The sequence below is a fragment of the Rutidosis leptorrhynchoides genome, chromosome 11 (genome assembly GCF_046630445.1).
Source record: "Rutidosis leptorrhynchoides isolate AG116_Rl617_1_P2 chromosome 11, CSIRO_AGI_Rlap_v1, whole genome shotgun sequence".
Classification (NCBI taxonomy): Eukaryota; Viridiplantae; Streptophyta; class Magnoliopsida; order Asterales; family Asteraceae; genus Rutidosis; species Rutidosis leptorrhynchoides.
Genome location: NC_092343.1, coordinates 90,895,514 through 90,918,374, shown reverse-complemented (window position 1 = coordinate 90,918,374; position 22,861 = coordinate 90,895,514). Strand labels below are relative to the sequence as shown.

The 22,861-nt window shown below is 35.1% G+C and overlaps 1 protein-coding gene and 1 pseudogene across 1 annotated transcript; one reads left to right on the top strand and one right to left on the bottom strand.

Annotated features, from left to right (window-relative positions):
* The first annotated feature begins 4,158 nt into the window (after positions 1-4,158).
* On the top strand, positions 4,159-5,498 carry LOC139877719 (CBL-interacting protein kinase 2-like). Its single transcript, XM_071865147.1, has one exon. The coding sequence runs from the start codon at positions 4,210-4,212 to the stop codon at positions 5,437-5,439; it is 1,230 nt and encodes a 409-aa protein (XP_071721248.1). The 5' UTR covers positions 4,159-4,209; the 3' UTR covers positions 5,440-5,498.
* Positions 5,499-7,369: 1,871 nt separating this feature from the next.
* LOC139877767 (CBL-interacting protein kinase 2-like) lies at positions 7,370-9,016 on the bottom strand (annotated as a pseudogene).
* Positions 9,017-22,861: the final 13,845 nt, after the last annotated feature.

The following is a 22,861-nucleotide window of genomic DNA, read 5'->3' as shown; positions in this document are numbered from 1 at the left end:
TATTCAAACTTTAATTCAATTTCTATAACTATAACAATCTTATTTCGAGTGAAAATCTTACTTGAAATTGTTTTCGTGTCATGATTCTGCTTCAAGAACTTTCAAGCCATCCAAGGATCCTTTGAAGCTAGATCCATTTTTATCATTTCCAGTAGGTTTATCCAAGGAAATTGAGGTAGTAATGATGTTCATAACATCATTCGATTCATACATAAAAAGCTGTCTTATTCAACGTTATAAACTTGTAATCACTAGAACATATTTTAGTTAATTCTAAACTTGTTCGCAAATAACGTTAATCCTTCTAACTAGACTTTTAAAATCAACTAAACACATGTTCTATATCTATATGATATGCTAACTTAATGATTTAAAACCCGGAAACACGATAAACACCATAAAACTGGATATACGCCGTCGTAGTAAAACCGGGGGCTGTTTTGGTTGGGATAATTAAAAGCTAAGAAGAACTTTGATTTAAAAGCTATACTTCTGGAAAAATGATTTTTCTTATGAACATGAAACTATATTCAAAAATCATGGTTAAACTCAAAGTGAAAGTATATTTTTCAAAATGGTTATCAAGATGTCGTTCTTTCGACGGAAATGACTACCTCTTTCAAAAATGACTTGTAACTTGTATTTTAGACTATAAACTTATACTTTTTCTATTTAGATTCATAAAGTTAAGTTCAATACGAAACCGTGGCCACTGGAATCACTCAAAACGGATTAGAAACGAAGAAATGGCGAGTAAAACAAAATTGATAAAAACCACTCATTTTACCTACGTGAAAGTTAGTAATAAATCTATTCCAACCATAACCTAATCAACTTATATTATATATTATGTAATCTTGAGATACCATAGACACGTATACAATGTTTCGACCTATCATGTCGACCCATCTATATATATATTGCTGAACAACCATAGACACTCTATATGTGAATGTTGGAGTTAGCTATACAGGGTTGAGGTTGATTCCAAAATATATATATAGTTTGAGTTGTGATCAATACTGAGATACGTATACACTGGGTCGTGGATTGATTCAAGATAATATTTATCGATTTATTTCTGTACATCTAACTGTGAACAACTAGTTGTAGGTTACTAACGAGGACAGCTGACTTAATAAACTTAAAACATCAAAATGTATTAAAAGTATTGTAAATATATTTTGAACATACTTTGATATATATGTATATATTGTTATAGGTTCGTGAATCAACCAGTGGCCAAGTCTTACTTCCCGACGAAGTAAAAATCTGTGAAAGTGAGTTATAGTCCCACTTTTAAAATCTAATATTTTTGGGATGAGAATACATGCAGGTTTTATAAATGATTTACAAAATAGACACAAGTACGTGAAACTACATTCTATGGTTGAATTATCGAAATCGAATATGCCCCTTTTTATTAAGTCTGGTAATCTAAGAATTAGGGAACAGACACCCTAATTGACGCGAATCCTAAAGATAGATCTATTGGGCCTAACAAACCTCATCCAAAGTACCGGATGCTTTAGTACTTCGAAATTTATATCATATCCGAAGGGTGTCCCGGAATGATGGGGATATTCTTATATATGCATCTTGTTAATGTCGGTTACCAGGTGTTCACCATATGAATGATTTTTATCTCTATGTATGGGATGTGTATTGAAATATAAAATCTTATGGTCTATTGTTACGATTTGATATATATAGGTTAAACCTATAACTCACCAACATTTTTGTTGACGTTTAAAGCATGTTTATTCTCAGGTGAATTCTAAGAGCTTCCGCTATTGCATACTAAAATAAGGACAAGATTTGGAGTCCACGTTTGTATGATATTGTGTAAAAACTGCATTCAAGAAACTGATTTCGATGTAACATATTTGTATTATAAACCATTATGTAATGGTCGTGTGTAAACAGGATATTTTAGATTATCATTATTTGATAATCTACGTAAAGCTTTTTAAATCTTTATTTATGAAATAAAGGTTATGGTTTGTTTTAAAAATGAATGCAGTCTTTGAAAAAACGTCTCATATAGAGGTCAAACCCTCGCAACGAAATCAATTAATATGGAACGTTTTTAATCAATAAGAACGGGACATTTCAGTGGTTGCCAAGGTTGCAGCGGTGTAAACGATGAATTCTGCTGCACACTCTGTGTCCGCAGAGGGATTGAAACTGTGGTACTATAAATAGGTACCTGACCGCAGCATAATACGTGCGGGCCTACTGTTTCACCGCTAGTGCCTACCAAGATGACCCTTGGATCCACTGCGGAAAAATCCAACCGCGTGGTGGTAACTGGCGAGTTTGCCCTTGGCGGTGTAATCCCATCTGGATATATCGGCTTATACCTCTGAAAAGGCTCGCCGGATATAGGTGGAAGATAAGGCGCGTATCCCGCCCCTGTAGTCATAGCCTGCGTATGCTGACTGCCAGATGGTGTGTTTTGATTATCCGTTTGAGTACGTTCCGACGAGTCCCCGGAAGTCATGATACTGTTAAAAGAAAAAATTCAAAAATAAATTTCGTGAATAATAAGCCTTATAATTCAAAACCTTTTAAAAGAAAAAGCAATTAAACGGTCTTGAACTAATTCAACTCTCAATGAAAGCACCACTTGATCATGCATGTTTTCACCATAGGGTTTAACATGCCTGCTCAATACGTTGGTGGGGTTTAAGGATCTTAGAACAAGGCTCTCCGGTCCGGCTACCGTGATTAACCCTGGCCGACGTGATGATGTCGGCGGGGTGGCCAAGTGGTTAAGTCCACCTTCGATAGCGGTCACTGATCAGAAGACCCCAAATAAGGTTGTAGGTGCTAGCTTAATGAAGAACTAACCTGTTAACCTTGAAGAGACGGAGAACGATGCTTAATTACGTAAGACGTGTGACAGATGGTAGTTACGGAATGCGATGATCCCTAGAATGATAGTTAGGGTTTGTATATATAGGCAAACCCTAATTCTAGAACCATCCGAGATCTTGGCAATCCTTTCCATAACAAACTCCTCGAATCACGGATGTAATTATAGAAAAGATATTTACTTGTTAGCCAAGCAATCGCCGTACCGAGAACAAAGGCATCAGATACAAATCCGCATACCGCATAGCGCATACAAGCACACGCATACGCACACTATTAAGCGCCCGCATACATATGAGGTGCGCATGCGGGTTGCGGTATCATTAATATGTGCACCCTGAACTTAAATTTATAATGTCACTTTGGTACAAAACTACTTCTTTAAAAGTTCGTAACAAAAATCGTTGTTACTGCATCGAATTTGTAAGCTCTTTTTTATTTACTCTTTCATTTGTCTCAACTAAAATATCCGTATTGAAAATTTTAACATTGTGAGAAAAAGTGAAATCATTATACTATTGTACAATAAAATTTTATCTCTTTATATTGATGTATTGATAGTATTTTGACTGGTTAATACAGAAATTGAATAATTATTTTAGAACGCCAAATTGTAATAAAAACAAAAAATTAAAACTAAAAAGTTACAAGTTTTTCTAAAGCTACATTTTAAATATAGTTTATTATTATTATTTATTATAATTATATTATATTATATTATAAATTATAATTACAATTATATTATATACTTTATAATAATTGGTAATTGATATGATATTGATATTATTAAAAAAAACTCCTTGACAACAAGTGATTCTCTGTCTCTTGTATATAAAGCCACACTTGTGTATGTATGTGAGTGCATGTGTTAGTTTGGTATCTGTTGTTCTGCTTCTATATTGCAAAAGGTAATTCATCACAATTCAAATTCATCATATTTCTTTATCAATTCACTTGCCTTTCTTATTATGATCATATGTTATTTCTTATAATTTTAAGATTTTTGTTTCTCTAAAGATTCATTGATTTGATTCTAACCATTATATTATTTCTTCGAAAAAAGGAAAAGAAATCAGGGAATGCAGAAAGATGTGTAACAAAGGTTTGATACTAATCTCTGATGATTCTGAATTCAAAGCACCACTTGATCCATCATCATTTCTATTAGATGAGATTGGATGCAAATACAATAAATTATTTAGTAAAAACATTTTGTTAAGTTTTAAAAAGTACTTCCAAATTGTATCATATTGTGATACTTGTGAAGGGGATTAAGTAAAATTATTAAGTTAGCACAATAGTTTAAAGATTAGGGTTACGCGGTTTTAGTCAATGGATTTCAATGGAGGTGTTTTAATGCAACGTTACGAATTAGGGAAATTATTAGGGCAAGGGAGTTTTGCAAAAGTGTACCAAGGTAAGAACATTGAGACAGGGGCGAGCGTAGCGATTAAGGTTATAGACAAAAAGAAGGTTATGAAAGTGGGAATGATGAAACAAATCGAAAGGGAAATTTCGGTTATGAAATTAGTTAAACATCCGAATATCATCGAGCTTTATGAAGTTATGGCTAGCAAAAACAAGATATATTTTGTATTAGAATTGGTAAAAGATGGTGAGCTTTTTGATAAGGTAGCTAAAGGGAGGTTAAAAGAAGATGTTGCAAGAAAATATTTTCAACAATTAATTTGTGCAATCGGATTTTGTCATGATCGGGGCGTTTTTCATAGGGATTTGAAACCGGAGAATTTGTTGTTAGATGATGAAGGAAATTTGAAGGTTACGGATTTTGGATTAAGCGCGTTGGCTGAAACTAAGAGACAAGACGGTTTATTACATACTTCGTGTGGTACACCTGCGTATGTTGCGCCTGAAGTTATACGACAAAAAGGTTATGATGGTGCGAAAGCGGATATTTGGTCTTGTGGGGTGGTTTTGTTTGTGCTTTTGGCGGGGTTTTTACCGTTTCATGACTCGAATTTAATGGAGATGTATAGGAAGATTGCGAAGGGGGAGTTTAATTATCCGAATTGGTTCCCAAATGAAGCACGAAAGTTGGTTTCAAAAATGTTGGATCCAAATCCTAAAACTAGGATTTCGATTAAGAAAATAATGGAAAATTCTTGGTTTAAAAAAGGGTTTGTTGAACAACAACAAACAACAGAAAAAGCTTTTGTTCTTCAAGAAAAGGATTTTAACTTGAATGCGTTTGATATTATTTCTTTGTCGCCGGGATTTGACTTATCGGGATTGTTTAACGATGAAGGAATCGAAGAAAAAGAAGTGAAGTTCATGTTGAAACAGACTGTTGCAGAGATTGTTTCGAAACTTGAAGTAATAGCGGAAAGTTTGAATTTGAAATTGTTGAAAAAGAATGAAATGTTGCTGAATATGGAAGGATCGTTAAGAGGAAAAAATGGTGGTTTAGTCATTATTTTTGAAATATTCGAGATTGCGCCTAATGCTCATCTTGTTGAGTCGAATAGATTAGCAGGTGATCAGGTCGAGTTTCAGAAGATCATAAATGAACATATAAAACCGGCCCTTATGGACATTGTTTGAAGTTGAAGAAGAATTAATCATAGATGTCAATCTAATAGTTCTATTCTGTTTTGTGATTATTAAAGAGTTAATTATAATTAGAATTAAATTAGATTATATATGTATATTTATTCTTTTTAAACTGTACATAAGAAATGTGTATAGGCAGTATTATGTATAAAAAATTGGATCATCATTCATTTAAAGGAAAAGGTTAAGTTATTCTTCTGATTGTTCTAGAAGTAATAGTTACGTTTGGTTTGTAGCAATTATGATTATGATTTGAGATTAAAATATATTCAGGCCCCATGTAATGCTAATTGCTGGTGTCATACACAAAATTGAGCGGTTGTAGTGTAATGGATAAATGTTATGATGTGTGCAATTGATTTTGGTGGGGCAAAATTTGAGAGTGAGATACTAAAATTTAGATCTTGTATACTTTTTTTTAAAGGTAAATATATTTAACAAATTAAACCAATACATCAGAAAGGCACAGGCTTAGTCTCTGCCCAAAACAACACGGCATGGGAGGAAATCCTGCCCAAATACCAATTAACCGCAGATTAACAATCAAGTAAACAAGGAATACTAACAACTCCTAAAATGCTCATGTGAATCCCTCTTGTTTACCATAAAAAGCAAATTTAAAATCAATATATGGACACTATTTATGAAATCTGTGTTGAGTGACTTTTTCGGTACATAATCATCATCACCATTTAAGCTCGTGTGATATCTTGTAGACTTTTGGTACACATCGGACAAGTTAAATATCATTAAATTTATACAACTTTACTCGAAAATGTACCGGAACGTATTCTACTTTTAAACTTACTAGTATATGTATTCGACTTTCAATTATCGCTACTTAAAGTCCAAGGTTATAAAAGACGGATAAGATTTTCCCGTTGAGGGTACCCGGAAAGGGCAATATTTTTACTCATATGTAAGTGACCTAACTGATTTATCCCGTATACGTTTCCAACCTTTTACCCTAGATAAACACTATCATCCGACTCCTAAAGGGCTCTCAATGGGGCAGATCTTGATCTAGATCTAGATCTGCCTCGCCCAGCCTCATATATGTGACCCAATGGTTTGGAAAACTAGACTCATGGACCCAACAAGTGATCCAATGGGTCGACCCATTAAGGTGGATCTCTCTAGCTTGGGCTACACATGATTCGTCCAGGTTGACCCATGTAAAATGCAATTATACAATTATACACTTTATGTCCATTTGTTGATGCATATATTTCTGAAAACTAAAATAACACAATCAACATAACAATAACAACCAAATTAATTAATATGAAATAGAATTGACAAATAAGTTTATATAAATAATGATAGAAAACACTCATGGTTCTATTCTAACACTTCAACAAATGATACAGTTCTAATTTTTTTCCAGTTTCTGAAACTTTATATTAGAATTGACAAATAAGTTTATATAAATAATGATAGAAAACACTCATGGTTCTATTCTAACACTTCAACAAATGATACAGTTCTAATTTTTTTCCAGTTTCTGAAACTTTAGTTAAAAAAACAGTTCTAAGAATATCTTCAATATGCAAACTCTAAATAGTATTTCAACATTAATAACATGATTACCACTTATAAAGGACTTTAATACTCATAATCACATGTCCTAAATTAAAAGAAAATTATTAGCTCTATATTTGTAAAATATCTAACTGTTGTCACATGTTTACAAATTGTTATAGCCCCACCACCATCAAACTCCATTCTATCTTCCATTACAACCATACAATAAAAGTGTGTACTATATTTTTTTTTATAGAATTTAAAGCCATAAATGCTTCAAACCAAACATATCTTCCATCTTTTGAACACCCTGTAAACAATAATACAGTAAACATGTCTCAAGTTATATATACCCAAATTACCACCATTGTATTAATTGAATTTGCATCATCTCCACTTGTAAGGTAATAAAAACATATTTTCATTCACAACTTGGCTTACATTACAACAATGAATAATGCTTACTTACCTATAATTATCACAATTAAAGAATAACTACTCTTGATCATATCTTATATTCCATTGACTAGTTAAGTTACAATGTCCATAAGGGCCGGTCTTATACGGTCTTTCAAGATATCTTGAAACTCGAAATCTATCACCAGTCGCCCGTTTTACCTTGATGAGGTGTACATTAGGCATGATCTCGAATACCTCAAAATCAATGACTAAAACACTACTCTTTGCTTTTTTCCAATCCTTGTATCATTAGCAACATGAACCTCAGTTCTTTATCATCTTCAAATTTGTCGTTGAAAAACCCCGATAAGTTTAATCCCCGAGAAAAAGAGATTATATCAAACGCATTTAAAGAATCAGATTTTTCAAACCCCTTCGTCTCTACTAACGAATCTAAACGGTTTTCCAAATGACAGAAAACCGTTTGTTCTGTTTTTTGTTGTTCAAAACCCAAACCCGTTCTAAACCACGAGTCTTCCATTATTTGCACGATGGAAACTCTGGTTAACGGGTTTGGGTCCAAAATGCGCGACACTAAACTTTTAGCGTCATTAGGGAACGAATTTGGGTACTTAAACTTTGCGTTCGCAATCTTTCTATACATCTCCATTATATTCGAATCATGAAATGGTAAAAAACCAGCCAAAAGTACAAACAAAACTTCCCCACAAGACCAAATATCCGCTTTCGCACCATCATAACCTTTTTGATCAATAATTTCAGGCGCCACGTAAGCAGGCGTACCACATGACGTATGTAGCAAACCATCGTGTCTCTTGGTTTCAGCCAACGCGCTCAACCCAAAATCCGTAATCTTCAAATTTCCTTCATCATCTAACAACAAATTCTCTAGCTTCAAATCCCTATGATAAACGCCCCGATTATGACAAAATTCGATTGCGGAAATTAGTTGTTGAAATAACTTTCTTGCAACATCTTGTTTCAATTTTCCTTTAGCTATCTTGTTAAATAGCTCACCACCTGTAACATATTCTAAAATGTAATATATCTTAGTTTTGCTAGCTATAACTTCATAAAGCTCTACAACATTCGGGTGTTTAACTAACTTCATAACCGAAATTTCTCGTTTGATATGATTCATCATTTCGGCTTTCATAATCTTCTTCTTGTCTATAACCTTAATCGCTACGCTCATCCCGGTTTCAATGTTCCTACCATGATACACTTTTGCAAAGTTACCATGTCCTAATAATTTTCCTAACTCGTAACGTTGCATCAAAACGGCCCCTCCATTCGCGTCCATTTCTTATAATGGTTCGAAACAAACTTGTAACCAGAATCACTAAACTATAGTATTAAAAAGATCACACACTATTTGAAATCGTGTTTGACCTTGATGATACTTGGTCAACCTTGATTAAATTTATGTTAGCACAAAACTATATGTGCATTAGACCTATCTCATTTAAGCAATATGAAGAAGAAACGCGTACCCTTTGGCTTCAAAGCACATAATTCTCCATTTTTCAATCTTATTAAATTATATGTGATGATAGAGAGAATAAGATAAGAAATATCAATAATCAATAATCAAGTATACATATGCATAGTACTAGTAGTATGAACAAATCAACATATGTATGCACATATATATGCATAGTACTAGTAGTATGAACAAATCAACATTGTTCAATTTACTCACCTTCCTTGATCTTTCTTTCTATATATGATATATAGAAAGAAAGATCAAGGAAGGTGAGTAAATTGAATGATTAATGGAAAAAAGTAAATTAAGGAGCTTTTTTTCTTCCCAAAGAAATACCTTTTAGTGATTCAAAATTAGGAGAATACAGACTGGAACAGATCAAAAGTTAGTTCACAAAGTGGTGTTTATATATAAAAAGATATCTTCGAAATTTATTTGGATTGATATGAGATTATATTTTTTTATAGTTTTAACAAAAAAACAAATTTTGATTTAAAGGGGTTCACTCGTATTCAACAACTGTTTATTTATATGATAAACGTGTTGGTAGGTGGGCGGTCATCTTTGTCGGTATATAAATATCAAATATTGAAAATTCTGTATATTAAAATTGTTAGTCGAATGTTTAATTAGGGTTTAAAGTATGAATTATTTGAAAGTTTATTAATTTAATTGTAAATGAAAATAATAATATGTTTGATAATTTTTTTTAATGAACTCTAATAATATTAAAATTATTATTGTATTGATATATTAAATAAATAAAAATATATACAAAGTATTATTATATGAAAATTGTAGTGGAATAATTATCTACATCTCACATTCCTCACACCTCACTTGTGCAAGATTTTGTATTGTTGTTGTATTATTGTATAATAACTATAAGTGTATGTTTGCTCATAAAGGAAGTGTGTTTCCGAAATCTTTTTTTTTCTTTTTCTTCGCAGGGTAGCTAGAGCCAGTCATCCTCTATTTCCAGGCGTGTTCAAACATACGAAAAAATTAAGAAATATATTAAAAGAGTTAAGTTTGTGATGAATGGTTAAAAGAGTCGTTTAACTTTAAACTCAGTATCATTTATTATTCAAATATCACTAAAAAAACATATTTAATAAATAGTTGAATATCCAGTACTAAATATTCATTTAACATGCAATCAAAAGCATATTTAGGAAACGAAAATAAAATACAATTAATGCTTAGAACCTTTGGTCCTTGTAGTTTAATCAAAATTATACCAGTCGTCCCTTTCTTTTCAAAATTATACCGATAATCCCTATGGTTTAAAATATGTGCGGCGTTGGTCTAATTCCTAACTCCAGTTAACTTATTAGGTTTAATTGATAGGCGAATTAGTAATTTCATCTATATTGTATATATCAATAAACTTCCAACATCACTCCATGAAACTAAATGTTATAAACCCCAATCCAAAATTCATACGAATACGAAACTAACATATCTTGAGTAAAAATAAAATACCAGTTACATTGGAGGAATGATTTAAACAAGGTATACGAAGTAATATTATCCATCACCTAATCTACAAATATGTAAATAGACCTACAATCAGAGTTCTTATTTTTAACAAATCAAAAACACAAATTGACAACATCTAAAGTTCTAGATCTAAACAATAAAATTACGAGTAAGCTTCATCAATCGATTTATGAGTGTCACCAGGTGCAGATCTGCTGTCGATTCCCATTTTCAAATTCGAAAACAAGATCTATTTCATATCTGAAAATGCTTCAAGAATCAGAAGCAACCCATTTTGAACCATGATACGATCGGTTATACGTGGCAAGTATGAAGAATAGTTTCTTACGTATGAACGGTTTTGTACATAAGAAGTGTAGTTTATTTTTCGATGTTTCACAAGTCATCACACTCCTTACATGTAGCCCATGATCTACCTTGTTTTATTTATTTATTGCATGTAGTTTTGAAGAAGTTATCCATGTTCTAGAATAGCAAGAAGTAACCGTAAGTTTATATTAGTATAAATATGTGTAATGCTTTGTTATAAATTATGAATGAAATATTGGTTTAATCCAAAAGTCTGTTTCTCTCTTGTTTTCTTTTGAGACTCGCCATCTCGAATCGGCTTTATCTTAGGAGTTAGCGGTCGACTCGAATAGACCGTATCAATGGTTCTTTCATTGAGTCCATCCCTCGATGAATCACTTGCTACCTAATTTGCTAACATCAACCAAATTCTCAAAAATAACAATCAGTTACTCTCCATCCTAAATGAAAATATAAAAAAATTGATTGCTTCTTCCCAAATTACCAATGAAAAACTTGACACCTTAGCTCTTACAATCACCACTCAAGCTTCAACTATCAATAACCATATTGATTCACATTCAAAACAATTTATCCAGCCACCATCTACGGACTTTGGCTATTCCCCATCTTCATCAACAGTTCCCTACACCAATCAACACCACGAGACAACTCCACCTCTCATCTCCAACAGTGGCAGAACTTGACCCCGACTCGAGAGGGGGCGAAACTAATTGAAGAGAGTAAGAATCTAATCGAAGGGGGGAAAACACTAAAAAAACCTTATTTTTTCGTAAATTTTTTTTTTTAGTGTAAACTTTTTTTTTCCCGAAATCGAGGGGGGCGGATACCCCCTTTTGTCCCTTAAATGTTCCGTCCCTGATCTACAACATCACCACTGAAACTACTTCCATCACCAACTTGGTTACCGCCACCAAAGCTACCACCACAAACATTGTCCGGTCCGTCTCCAAATCAAATGATATCGAACAACCAAATTCACTTATCTCAAATCTTGACATCAAAACCACAAAACAACCTCTGAATAACCAATGTGGTATCTTTTTAGAGAATCACCAAACTACCACTTTCAAACTCAAATGCACGGGTCCTACTAATGTTGAGTTTGAAACAATTAACACATGTGTTATAGGCTTACCACATGCTGACCTCCTAAGTTGCTTCATCTTGGGTTTATGTCCGGCTATTCAAGGGGTTTTTGAACGACCCCCTTCGAAACCACCATGGAAGTTGCTGCAAGTCATCCAATTGTCACCGTTTTAAACTTATGGATGACCACTCCCGAAACCACCGTGGAAGTTCTCTCCAACCTTGAGGACAAGGTTGTTTTTGAACCTGAGGGTATTGATACGATCGGTTATACGTGGCAAGTATTAAGAAACAGTTTCGTACGTATGAACGGTTTTGTACGTAAGAAGTGTAGTTTATTTCTCCACGTTTCACAAGTCATCACACTCCTTACATGTAGCCCATGATCTACCTTGTTTTATTTATTTATTGCATGTAGTTATGAAGAAGTTATCCATATTCTAGAATAGCAAGAAGTAACTGTAAGTTTATATTAGTATAAATATGTGTAATGCTTTGTTCTAAATTATGAATGAAAGATTGGTTTAATCCAAAAGTCTGTTTCTCTCTTGTTTTCTTTGGAGACTCGTCATTTCGAATCGGCTTTATTCTAGGAGTTAGCGGTTGACTCGAATAGACCGTATCATTCATAATTTAGAACAAAGCATTACACATATTTATACTAATATAAACTTACGGTTACTTCTTGCTATTCTAGAACATGGATAACTTCTTCGTAACTACATGCAATAAATAAATAAAACAAGGTAGATCATGGGCTACATGTAAGGAGTGTTATGACTTGTGAAACGTGGAGAAATAAACTACACTTCTTACGTACAAAACAGTTCATACGTACGAAACTGTTTCTTCATACTTGCCACGTATAACCGGTCGTATCAAACCGGGTCTACTTCTTATCGTTGGATCTAATTTTACGGTCGGACTATCGGTGACCATTTAAACCCTGTATTTTCCGGCGAGATACCCACCGGAAAAGATTGAAAAATAAAATGTTAGAAATAGGAGGTTATGTGTATATTATTTGTGGAAGAGAGGATTGATGATTTAGATGTTTGATTGATCTTGAAGGCTTTGTTTATTACTTGATTTGCTTGATTACAAATGAGGGGTGAAGCCATGATAATTCTACACAATGGACTACTCTAGAACACTTCACCATTCACTAATATCTAGATATTTCCTAAGTATTCTCATGATAATTCTAGACTTAGATATTTTATAAGATTTTTCTACACACTTTGACTACTACATATTCCATGAGGTTTCTAGATAATGGGCTACAATCTTGATCCATATACTTGTATACTTGCAAGCTCAAATCCAAAATGCATAGCCCAAAAACAAGTTTAGTTTCCAACAGCCCCCCTTAAACTTGATTTTGTCACTCCGAGCATATTCCGTAATCTCTTAAATGTCTCGTGTTTTAGGGGCTTTGTGAAAATATCAGCAACTTGGTCAAATGACTTCGCATACTTTATCTGCACCTCTTTATTTGTAACACACTCCCTGATGTAATGGTATTTCGTATCAATGTGCTTGCTTCTATCATGGAAGACTGGATTCTTTGCTAGAGCAATCGCAGACTTGTTATCCACATATATCTCTGTAGCTTCCTTTTGGAAAAACTTAAGCTCATTTAGTAACTTCCTCAGCCATACTGCATGACAGGTAGATGATGTTGCTGCTACAAATTCGGCTTCACACGTTGACAAAGTCACAATGGGTTGCTTCTTCGAACTCCATGTGAATGCCGTATCACCCATATAGAACACAAAACCACTCGTACTCTTACGATCATCTATGTCTCCAGCCCAATCACTATCACTGTATCCAACTTGCTTGAAGTGATCAGAAGGCGAATAAAACAGGCTATAGTCAATCGTACCATTGATGTAGCGAAGTATCCTCTTGGCCGCCTTTAAGTGATTTATTGTAGGTGCTTCCATGTATCGACTTACTAGTCCAACTCCGTAGAGAATATCTGGCCTCGTGCAGGTTAGGTACCTCAGACTTCCAACTAAACTCTTATATTGTGTTGGGTCCACCAAGTATCCTTCATCATCTTTTGACAATTTGATATTGCAATCCACCGGTGTGTTCATTGACTTGCAGTCATTCATCTTAAACTTCTTGAGCTCCTCATTCGCATAACCTTCTTGGGATATGAATATTCCTTCTTTCTTTTGTTTTACCTCGATCGCATGATAGTAAGCCATAAGACCAATGTCGGTCATCTCGAACTCCGAACCATTGCTTTCTTGAACTCCTCAAACATTTTGGGATTACTACCGGTGAATATCAAGTCATCCACGTATAGGCACACAATCATAACATCTCCATCATTGCTAACTTTGGTGTAGAGGGCATGCTCATGGGGGCATTTCGTAAAGTCATTCTGCTGGAAATACTTGTCTATCCTGCTATTCTATGCCCGAGGCGCTTGCTTCAACCCGTATAAGGCCTTTTTCAATTTTAGCACCTTATTCTCTTGGCCTTTCACGATGTATCCCAAAGGTTGTTCTATATAGACTTCTTCTTCTAAGTGGCCATTAAGGAACGCGGATTTGACATCCATTTGATAAATATTCCAATTATGTTGAGCCGCAAGTGAGATTATCAATCTTATAGTTTCTAGACGAGCGACAGGAGCAAATACCTCGTCATAGTCTATGCCGACTCGTTGACTATATCCCTTCGCCACCAACCTTGCCTTATATCTTTCAACTTCACCTTTGGAATTCTTCTTGGCCTTGTACACCCATTTTACACCAATAGCCTTATGTCCCTTTGGTAGTGTGGCAAGATCCCACGTATTATTCTTCTCGATTGCTTGAATCTCTTCGTCCATAGCACGTTTCCACTTTTGGCTTTTTGTTGCGTCTTCATAACTTATTGGCTCGCAATCGGCAAGAAGGCAGAACAATGATAGATCCTCCATAGGCTGGATTACCTCGTACAACTCCCTAATGCTCCTTGTGTGATGTTGTAGCCTACTTGATTTTCCTCCTGATGTTGGTGTCACTTCATTAGGTGTAGTGGTTGGAGTACGTGGGAAATGCGGAGATGGTGTACCAGAAGGTTCTTGAACTTCTAGATATTCTTCGTTCCTTGCAGTACTTTCGAATGGATAAGGGAGAAAGTCGTAGTTCTCCTCTTCGGGAACATTCCAATCCCATGTTTCTTCTTCATCGAACACTACATCTCGACTTGAGATTACTTTACCGGTCTTGGGATTGTATAACTTGTAACCCTTCGAACTTGAGTCATAGCCCATGAATATGAGTTTCTCGCTTTTATCATCGAGCTTCGTCCTCTTCTGATCTGGCACATGAGCATATGCCACACTTTCGAACACTCGTAGGTGTGAGATGCCGGGCTTCCTTCCACTCCAACCTTCAATGGGCGTTTTGTTCTTGACGCTTCTAGTGGGCGAGCGATTTGCTAGATATATCGCACAGTCCACTGCCTCAGCCCAAAACTCCTTAGGCATCCTTTTGCTCTTTAACATACTCCGAGCCATATCAAGAATGGTCCTATTTTTTTCTTTCCGCAACACCATTTTGCTGAGGTGAATACGGAAGGGTTAGAGGACGTCGTAACCCATTGTTGTCGCAAAATTCCTTGAATTCCTTATATGTGAATTCTCCTCCACGACCGGATCTCATCGCCTTTATGGTGAGACCACTTTGATTCTCCACAAATGCTTTAAACTTCTTGAACATTCCAAAAGCTTCCGACTTCTCTTTTAGAAAATAGACCCATGTCTTTCGACTAAAATCATCAATGAATAGAAGAAAATATCTATTTTTACCAAAATACGTTGGGCTGATGGGTCCACACACATCCGTGTGAATAAGTTCTAGAGGTTTCTTCGCTCTACTAGAAGCTTCTGTTGGAAAACTGTTTCGGAAGTGCTTTCCTAGAAGGCACCCCTCACATATTTGATCCGGATGATTAATTGGAGGCAAACCCTTCACCATTCCTTTACTTGATAATAACTTTAAGCCTCCAAAATTTAAGTGCCCGTATCTCATGTGCCAAAGCCAAGAATTATCTTTGAAACATGCTTTTAAACATCTTGGAATGTCATGTTGAATATTCCTATTCGTTGACATTGGCACCTTAGCAATCAAACCTCCTTTTTAGTCTCTTAAAGAAAGGGTACGATTTATCATGTGAATATCATAGCCTTTCTCTAAGAGTTGTCCAATACTCAGTATATTCGTCTTCATATTGGGCACATAATACACGTTAGAGATAAATTGATGCCTTCCATTTTTCAATCGGATGAGAATCTTACCTTTGCCTTTAACCGGGACTTTAGAGGAATCTCCGAAGGTGATATTTCCACTAATTACCTCGTCTAACTCCACAAACATGTTTTTGTCACCGCACATATGGTTGCTTGCACCCGTGTCGAGATACCACAAATTTGATTCTCCGTTATCTTCACCTTTGCATGCTAGTAACAAAGTGTTTTTCACGGCTTCGGTATCTTCTTGCACTAAATTTGCTCTTTCTTGCACGTAATTGTTTGACTTCTCGCATTCTGAAGCATAGTGGCCAAATTTATGACAATTATAGCCTTTGAGAATTGTCATACCTTGGCCTTCTACTTGTGTAGCCTCTCCCGCGACCTCTTGTCGGGTGAAGATTTTGACTTCTTTCTTCATTTCTGTAAGAACTATAACCTCCACGTTTGATATATCATTGTCCTCGTCCTCGGCCACGTACTTGACCACGACCTCGTTGACTCGTTTGATGAGTCTTTTCACTGTTCTCTTACTTGAAATAGAATCTTGCTTGTAAAGCTTGCTCCAAAGGCTCTTTACTTTTCTTATTAAACCTCACTTCATGGGCTTGTAGTGAACCCATGAGTTCATCGATAGTCATTGATTCTAGATCTTTAGATTCTTCGATGGCTACGACTATATAGTCGAATTTTGAATCTAATGATCTAAGAATTTTCTCAATGACCCTCACATCACTTAAAGTTTCACCATTCCTCTTTAATTGATTGACAACCGCCAAGACTCTTGTAAAATAATCAGAAATTGATTCTGAGTCTTTTTTATTTAAGGATTCGAACTCACCTCGTAGTGTTTGTATTCGAACCTTTTTCACCTTATCAACTCCCTTATAAGATTTCTCCAAGATCTCCCATGCTTTCTTGGCGGTGGTTGCACTTGCAATTTTTTCAAAAGCCCCATCATCTACACTTTGTTGGATGATGGAAAGAGCCTTTTGATCGTTGGTCTTCAATAACTTTTTCTCCTTGCTGAGAGAACCTTTTTATGTAGGTTTCTCATAGCCTTCCTCCACAATCTCCCATAAGACTTGTCCACCTAGGAATGTCTTCATTTGGATGCTCCATCGATCATAATTATCCTTTGTGAGGCGAGGAAACGTGATGACATTGTTGGCCATCATCTTGTCGAACCAAGCTCTGATACCAATTTGTTAGAAACAGAAGGTTATGTGTATATTATTTGTGGAAGAGATGATTGATGATTTAGATGTTTGATTGATCTTGAAGGCTTTGTTTATTACTTGATTTGCTTGATTACAAATGAGGGGTGAAACCCTCTATTTATACTACACAATGGACTACTCTAGAACACTTCACCATCCACTAATATCTAGATATTTCCTAAGTATTCTCATGATAATTCTAGACTTAGATATTTTATAAGATTTTTCTACGCACTTTGACTACTACATATTCCATGAGGTTTCTAGATAATGGGCTACAATCTTGATCCATATACTTGTATACTTGCAAGCCCAAATCCAAAACGCATAGCCCAAAAATAAGTTTAGTTTCCAACATAAAAACCGTATGTGTTGTAACAATAGAGCTTACAAATCAATAAATTAGATTTCTGTTGGAGGTAACAAATCATAAATTATGGTTTTGTGTAATGTATTATCTGTGTATAGTATTTGTTGAATGTCATTGTGTAAACTTTTAGGGTTGATGAATTAAAGATATATAATTGAGTTTGATTTTGATGTGTTACCACGAATACGCCATGTTGTTCAAATCTAAGATTACTCGATATGTAAAAGATTACTTTAAGAAAAAAAAAAAAAGAAAAAAAAAAACCTAACTTGCCCATCATTTAGAAAAAATTCTTAATTTGCCCATCATTTAGAAAAAATTCTTGATTTGCCAATCATTTAACGGTATAAGTTAACTAGAGTTAAGAATTGGACCAGCGCCGAGCATATTAAAAACCATAAAGACTATCGGTATAACTTAAAGAAAAAAGAGTGACTGGTATAATTTTGAGTATACTACAGGGACCAATGATATAATTGACTCTATAATCAATAAGATGAAAGATGATAGAAAGCTGATTTGATAAACTTATTGTAATGGCTAAGTAAGAACTTGGAACATACTCCATCCGTCTCAAATCTATAGTTCACTATTCTATTTTATGATATCTCAAATTAATTGTTCACTTTCATAAATGGATAAGAATAATGTGATAAAAGTCTTTGGTGCCCCTACTTTGTTCATGTAGGACAAAAAGATAGGTAAAAAGTAAAGGGTAAGACTGAAAAGTTAACAAAAAGATACATGTGTCAGATACTTTTTCTTAAACTGTGTGTATTTTGTCTGGAGATAATAGATTTGGGACGGAAGGAGTAATAACTATATTGTATTATTGTATTATATTACAGTATATTATACTCATAATAAAAGCAACCTTTCAACTTACATGTTTTTTTTTCAAGAAAAATGGTAACCATAACTATTAGAACAATAGTCAAGTCTTCCTAACTTTTATAAATATTTCGATATAAAACTTAATATTTCCATAATTAACTTAGTTCTCTGAAATTACTTATGAAAAGTACGATTGTAATACACAAATAACACTTTGTAATTAATGTTTAATCATTACCTCGAAGTCTATTGTTAGCATTGTCATTTTTTAAAAGCTAAATATTCTATTTTGTATTCATTGATCTCATAGTCAATAATACCTTTGTGTGCTACACACGTGGTTCGAGATAATGTACAAAGTTAACACTCATTAACGTAATGGACTTACGATTAAACATAAATTTAAGGTTAAGGGATTGTATTTGTATAACATCTTAGCGGGCACTGATCTGTATTCTTAATAGAAGATTTTAACTCTCTAACACAATTTTTAGAATGACAACTTTTACACCCATAAAAATGAATATATCGAGGTGCATGAACCCTTTTCCCTGTTTCCATTTCAAAATTCAAACTTTCATCACTCAAATTTCTCCCCACTTCAAATCTATCTTCGTTGGGAGATGGAAACTTTCACTCAACCTCTCATCAAACCTTTGATCATTTTATTGGTTATACGATGTTCATAGTTAGACTTGTCAAAGAATGTTCTCGCAATATGATCTAGAGCACAGTTGGTAAATTTGGATCCATTTCTGACGAGAAGTTCTAGTCTTACCGGAGTTACACGCTCATATCTTTCATTGATTCATCGTTTGTTCCTGCTGTGAGTGGGTTGAATGGATCAAGTTTGGTTTGAATGGATTGCCATCACGTAAACGAGGAACGGGGATTCAAGGCGAAGTGCGGTTTGAATGGATTGCCATCATGTAAATGAGGAAAGGGGGTTCAAGGCAACACCTGAAATTAAAACACATTTCGATCATTTCTCAACAAAATTAACTGAAAATTAATTAGTAGATATGAAATCCTAGGTAGCAAATCTTAGTCTTCATTGTGTTACTTGATGGCACTGAAGAGTGATGTCGTGGTGGTCGTGCAACCTTTGTACCATATCGGATTTACTTTCATCATCGTTATTACCATCAACCTCATTGTTAGAAACCCTGCTATTAATTTCGTTATTATTAACACCGTCAATTGTTAGGAACAATTAAGTGAGCCCTAACAAGACTTGGCAACCTCAAGTTATCAAACCCAGTGACAATAAATGAAAAATATGATGAACACGAAGAAACTAGCAAGAACGTAAAAAACACGAGAATAGAACGAGGTTATATGTACTCAAAGTGATTACTTTAGTCCTCGACCAAACAAAGAATATTCTTTACTTTAAATTTCGTATTACATATGGAGGTATTTATAGTGAACAAAGCGAATTAGAATCGCGACACAACGAGGAGTCCTAAGTCAAAACCAATTCTTGCCCGTCAGCGCAATTCTCGCGACTAGATAGGAAGCCTCGCGGTCGCGAAATTGTCATCTCAGCAAACTTGTTTCACTAACTTGCTTCTCGCGACCCTAACCCCTAAACTCGCAGTCGTGAGTTTCTAGCTGTGATGGGCATCGAAGTACCAATAAAAAATGACTTAATTACCTTAAACTAGATAGGGTAACAAATGTTCGTTCCAGGGGAGATTGTGGTCAACAGCAAGCAATTTTCTGGAATTGGGTTTGATTAACTAAGTACGTTCACAATTTAAAAGCAATTAAACTAATCAAGACTTGAACTTTATCAACTAAATGCAAAGATCATAAGCAAGAAATCAAAGACTAAAAGTTGTAAACAATGGATTAAATGCCTTTATCCCTTCTCAATCCCAATTAAGCATGCAATCATTCAAACAAGTATTATGTTATCATGTTTCGATAAAATCTCATAGACAAGAATTCTTAAGTTACTGATCACAATTATTTTGGGAACAAATTATGCAACCTAAACTGTAATGACCCAAAACATAATACGAGAAAACACGCCTTATTTTTTTTTTTTTTTTTAAAAACAAAGGATTCAGCCTGACCAAATGCGCGGTGCGCATTGGGTTGCGCGGCGCGCATAGGGTTGCGCGGCGCGCGCTATAACACCAAACAGGAACAGAACTTGACAATAGACATGACCACCAGCATGTGGCAAATTGCGCGGCGCGCAAAGCCAAGCGCAGCGCGCTTTACAGCTGGGAAAACACTGCAACCCAAAATTAAGCATGAAAACCGTTTTTCGCCCAACCCGAGTTCCGTTTAAATCCAAAACCCATCCCAACACTTTTCATACATTAAACAACCGGGTTTTTAGTCGACGAAAGTACATTACAACGTTTGGGACTCCAACGACCCATAAATACGTGAAAGCGACAATTCCAACCCGTTTCAGTTTAACACAAAACAAAGACCGAGCATGGTGATTGGGGATACGCTGCCCAATCCTAATAAATCCAAAAGCACATCTTCTAAAGTAACCTACGCAGGTCCACTAGTTCCCACGCTTACCCGAGCCACCACCTCCACGCGAATCTATAAAAATGTAAACAACGAGAGGATAAGCTAAAGCTTAGTGAGTGAGAATATACTACATCCATATATATGCATAAAATGGACACGCCACACAATAATAATCAAATAGCACATACCGGAGTCCGAGCATAAAGGCAAGCTAATCTAAGCATACCGTACGACCGCTAATACAACAAGTTAATATATCAACAATGTAAGTACACCAACAACGATATGTACAACGCCATCAAGCTACACCCGGAGGGTTAGCTACATCACAACAATACGACAATATATATATATATATATATATATATATATATATATATATATATATATATATATATATATATATATATATATATATATATATATATATATATAACAATGCGTAAAACGCCCAAGGTTAACCCCTTAACCCAATACCAAATGAAGATTGGCCGAAGCTACACGAGCCTTAGTAAATCCGCACCACACGAGACTACTATCTTCAACACCATTACAACATCGAGGTTGGCCGAACATACACGAGCCCTAGTGAATCCGCACCACACGTGACCACTACCTCAATAAGATGACCGAATCTACACGCGTCATCGTGAATCCGCACCACACGTGATTCACCTCCCAAATCAATGCCCACGGTTCTGGGATTATAATAATCTACATCATCGGGGTTACTCAACCGCAACTCAAATACCAAACCCCACGCCATCGGGGTTATATAAATCACAAGCCCATGTGATAACGTACACATGAAGTGTGCACCTCGCCAAAGGTGGTCAACCAAAACGCACAACCGTGCCAATTGGACCTATTACACAAGTCCATCAAATCCACCTATATGTGAAGTGAGCTCTATCGCCGAGGTTCACTTCACCCAACCCGCACCCATCCTATACATACATATGCACATAGTATATTGACACTCACTTTGAAATCTTGATGGATGCAAAACCAAAATCCGCAATCGCCAATGGAACGTACCTATTCCATTTATCATATAACAAACAACACAATTAGGGTGGATTTACAAACCAACCCAAAATGACACTTAGTGAAATTTCGACCCAAATGCACTTCCAAGCTCAACCCGCGCCCAAACTAACCAATAATCACTAACACGAGTGAGAATGGTCCTAATACGCCAACTAACCCAAAACATAAGTGTTAAACACTTATCTTGCCCAATTTGACACATAAACCCTAATTTTGACCCATTTCAAAATTAGTCAACCAAATGCATCCAAATGGGTTTCAATACTTCCAAAATCGCTAAACTAAGTAATTACACCAAAAATCAAAGCCTAATCATGGCCAAAACGTCAACCAACCCAAAACTCGCAAAGTATCAAAAATAACTAGTCACCATAAACCCACTTCATCATCTAAATGGGTTTCACCATTAACAAGCTCAAAACCCTAACTTGAATATCAAATCATAAAGATGAAATTCGGAGTTGAGACATACCAATACCATCAAAATGTAACCAAGAACGAGATGAACAACTTTAATACTTGAGAGTTGACCCAATTCACTCTTATTCTTCCTCAAACCGAGCTCTCTCTCTCAAGGGAAACGGTGTAAGTCGGATATTTGAAACTATCAATTGTCCTAGGGTTTGTTTGATTGGGTGGTTTCGATTGATATCAACTAACAACTAAAACTTGCGCAATTAAACAAACCTAAATTTAACAATTAAGCTAGTAGCACGAAACAAGTAGTGAAGTATTAAGACTTAAAATAAATTAACTAAGACATGTTCACTTATCTAATCCTCTCTATGCCTGGCTTGCCCCGTTTTGCCTATTTTGCTATCTCATTAGTTGTTGAACTATTAAATATTTAGCAT

What these genes read in the sequence shown, in the direction of transcription:
- LOC139877719 (XM_071865147.1), top strand. Translation starts at nt 4,210, where the DNA reads ATGGATTTCAATGGAGGTGTTTTAATGCAACGTTACGAATTAGGGAAA.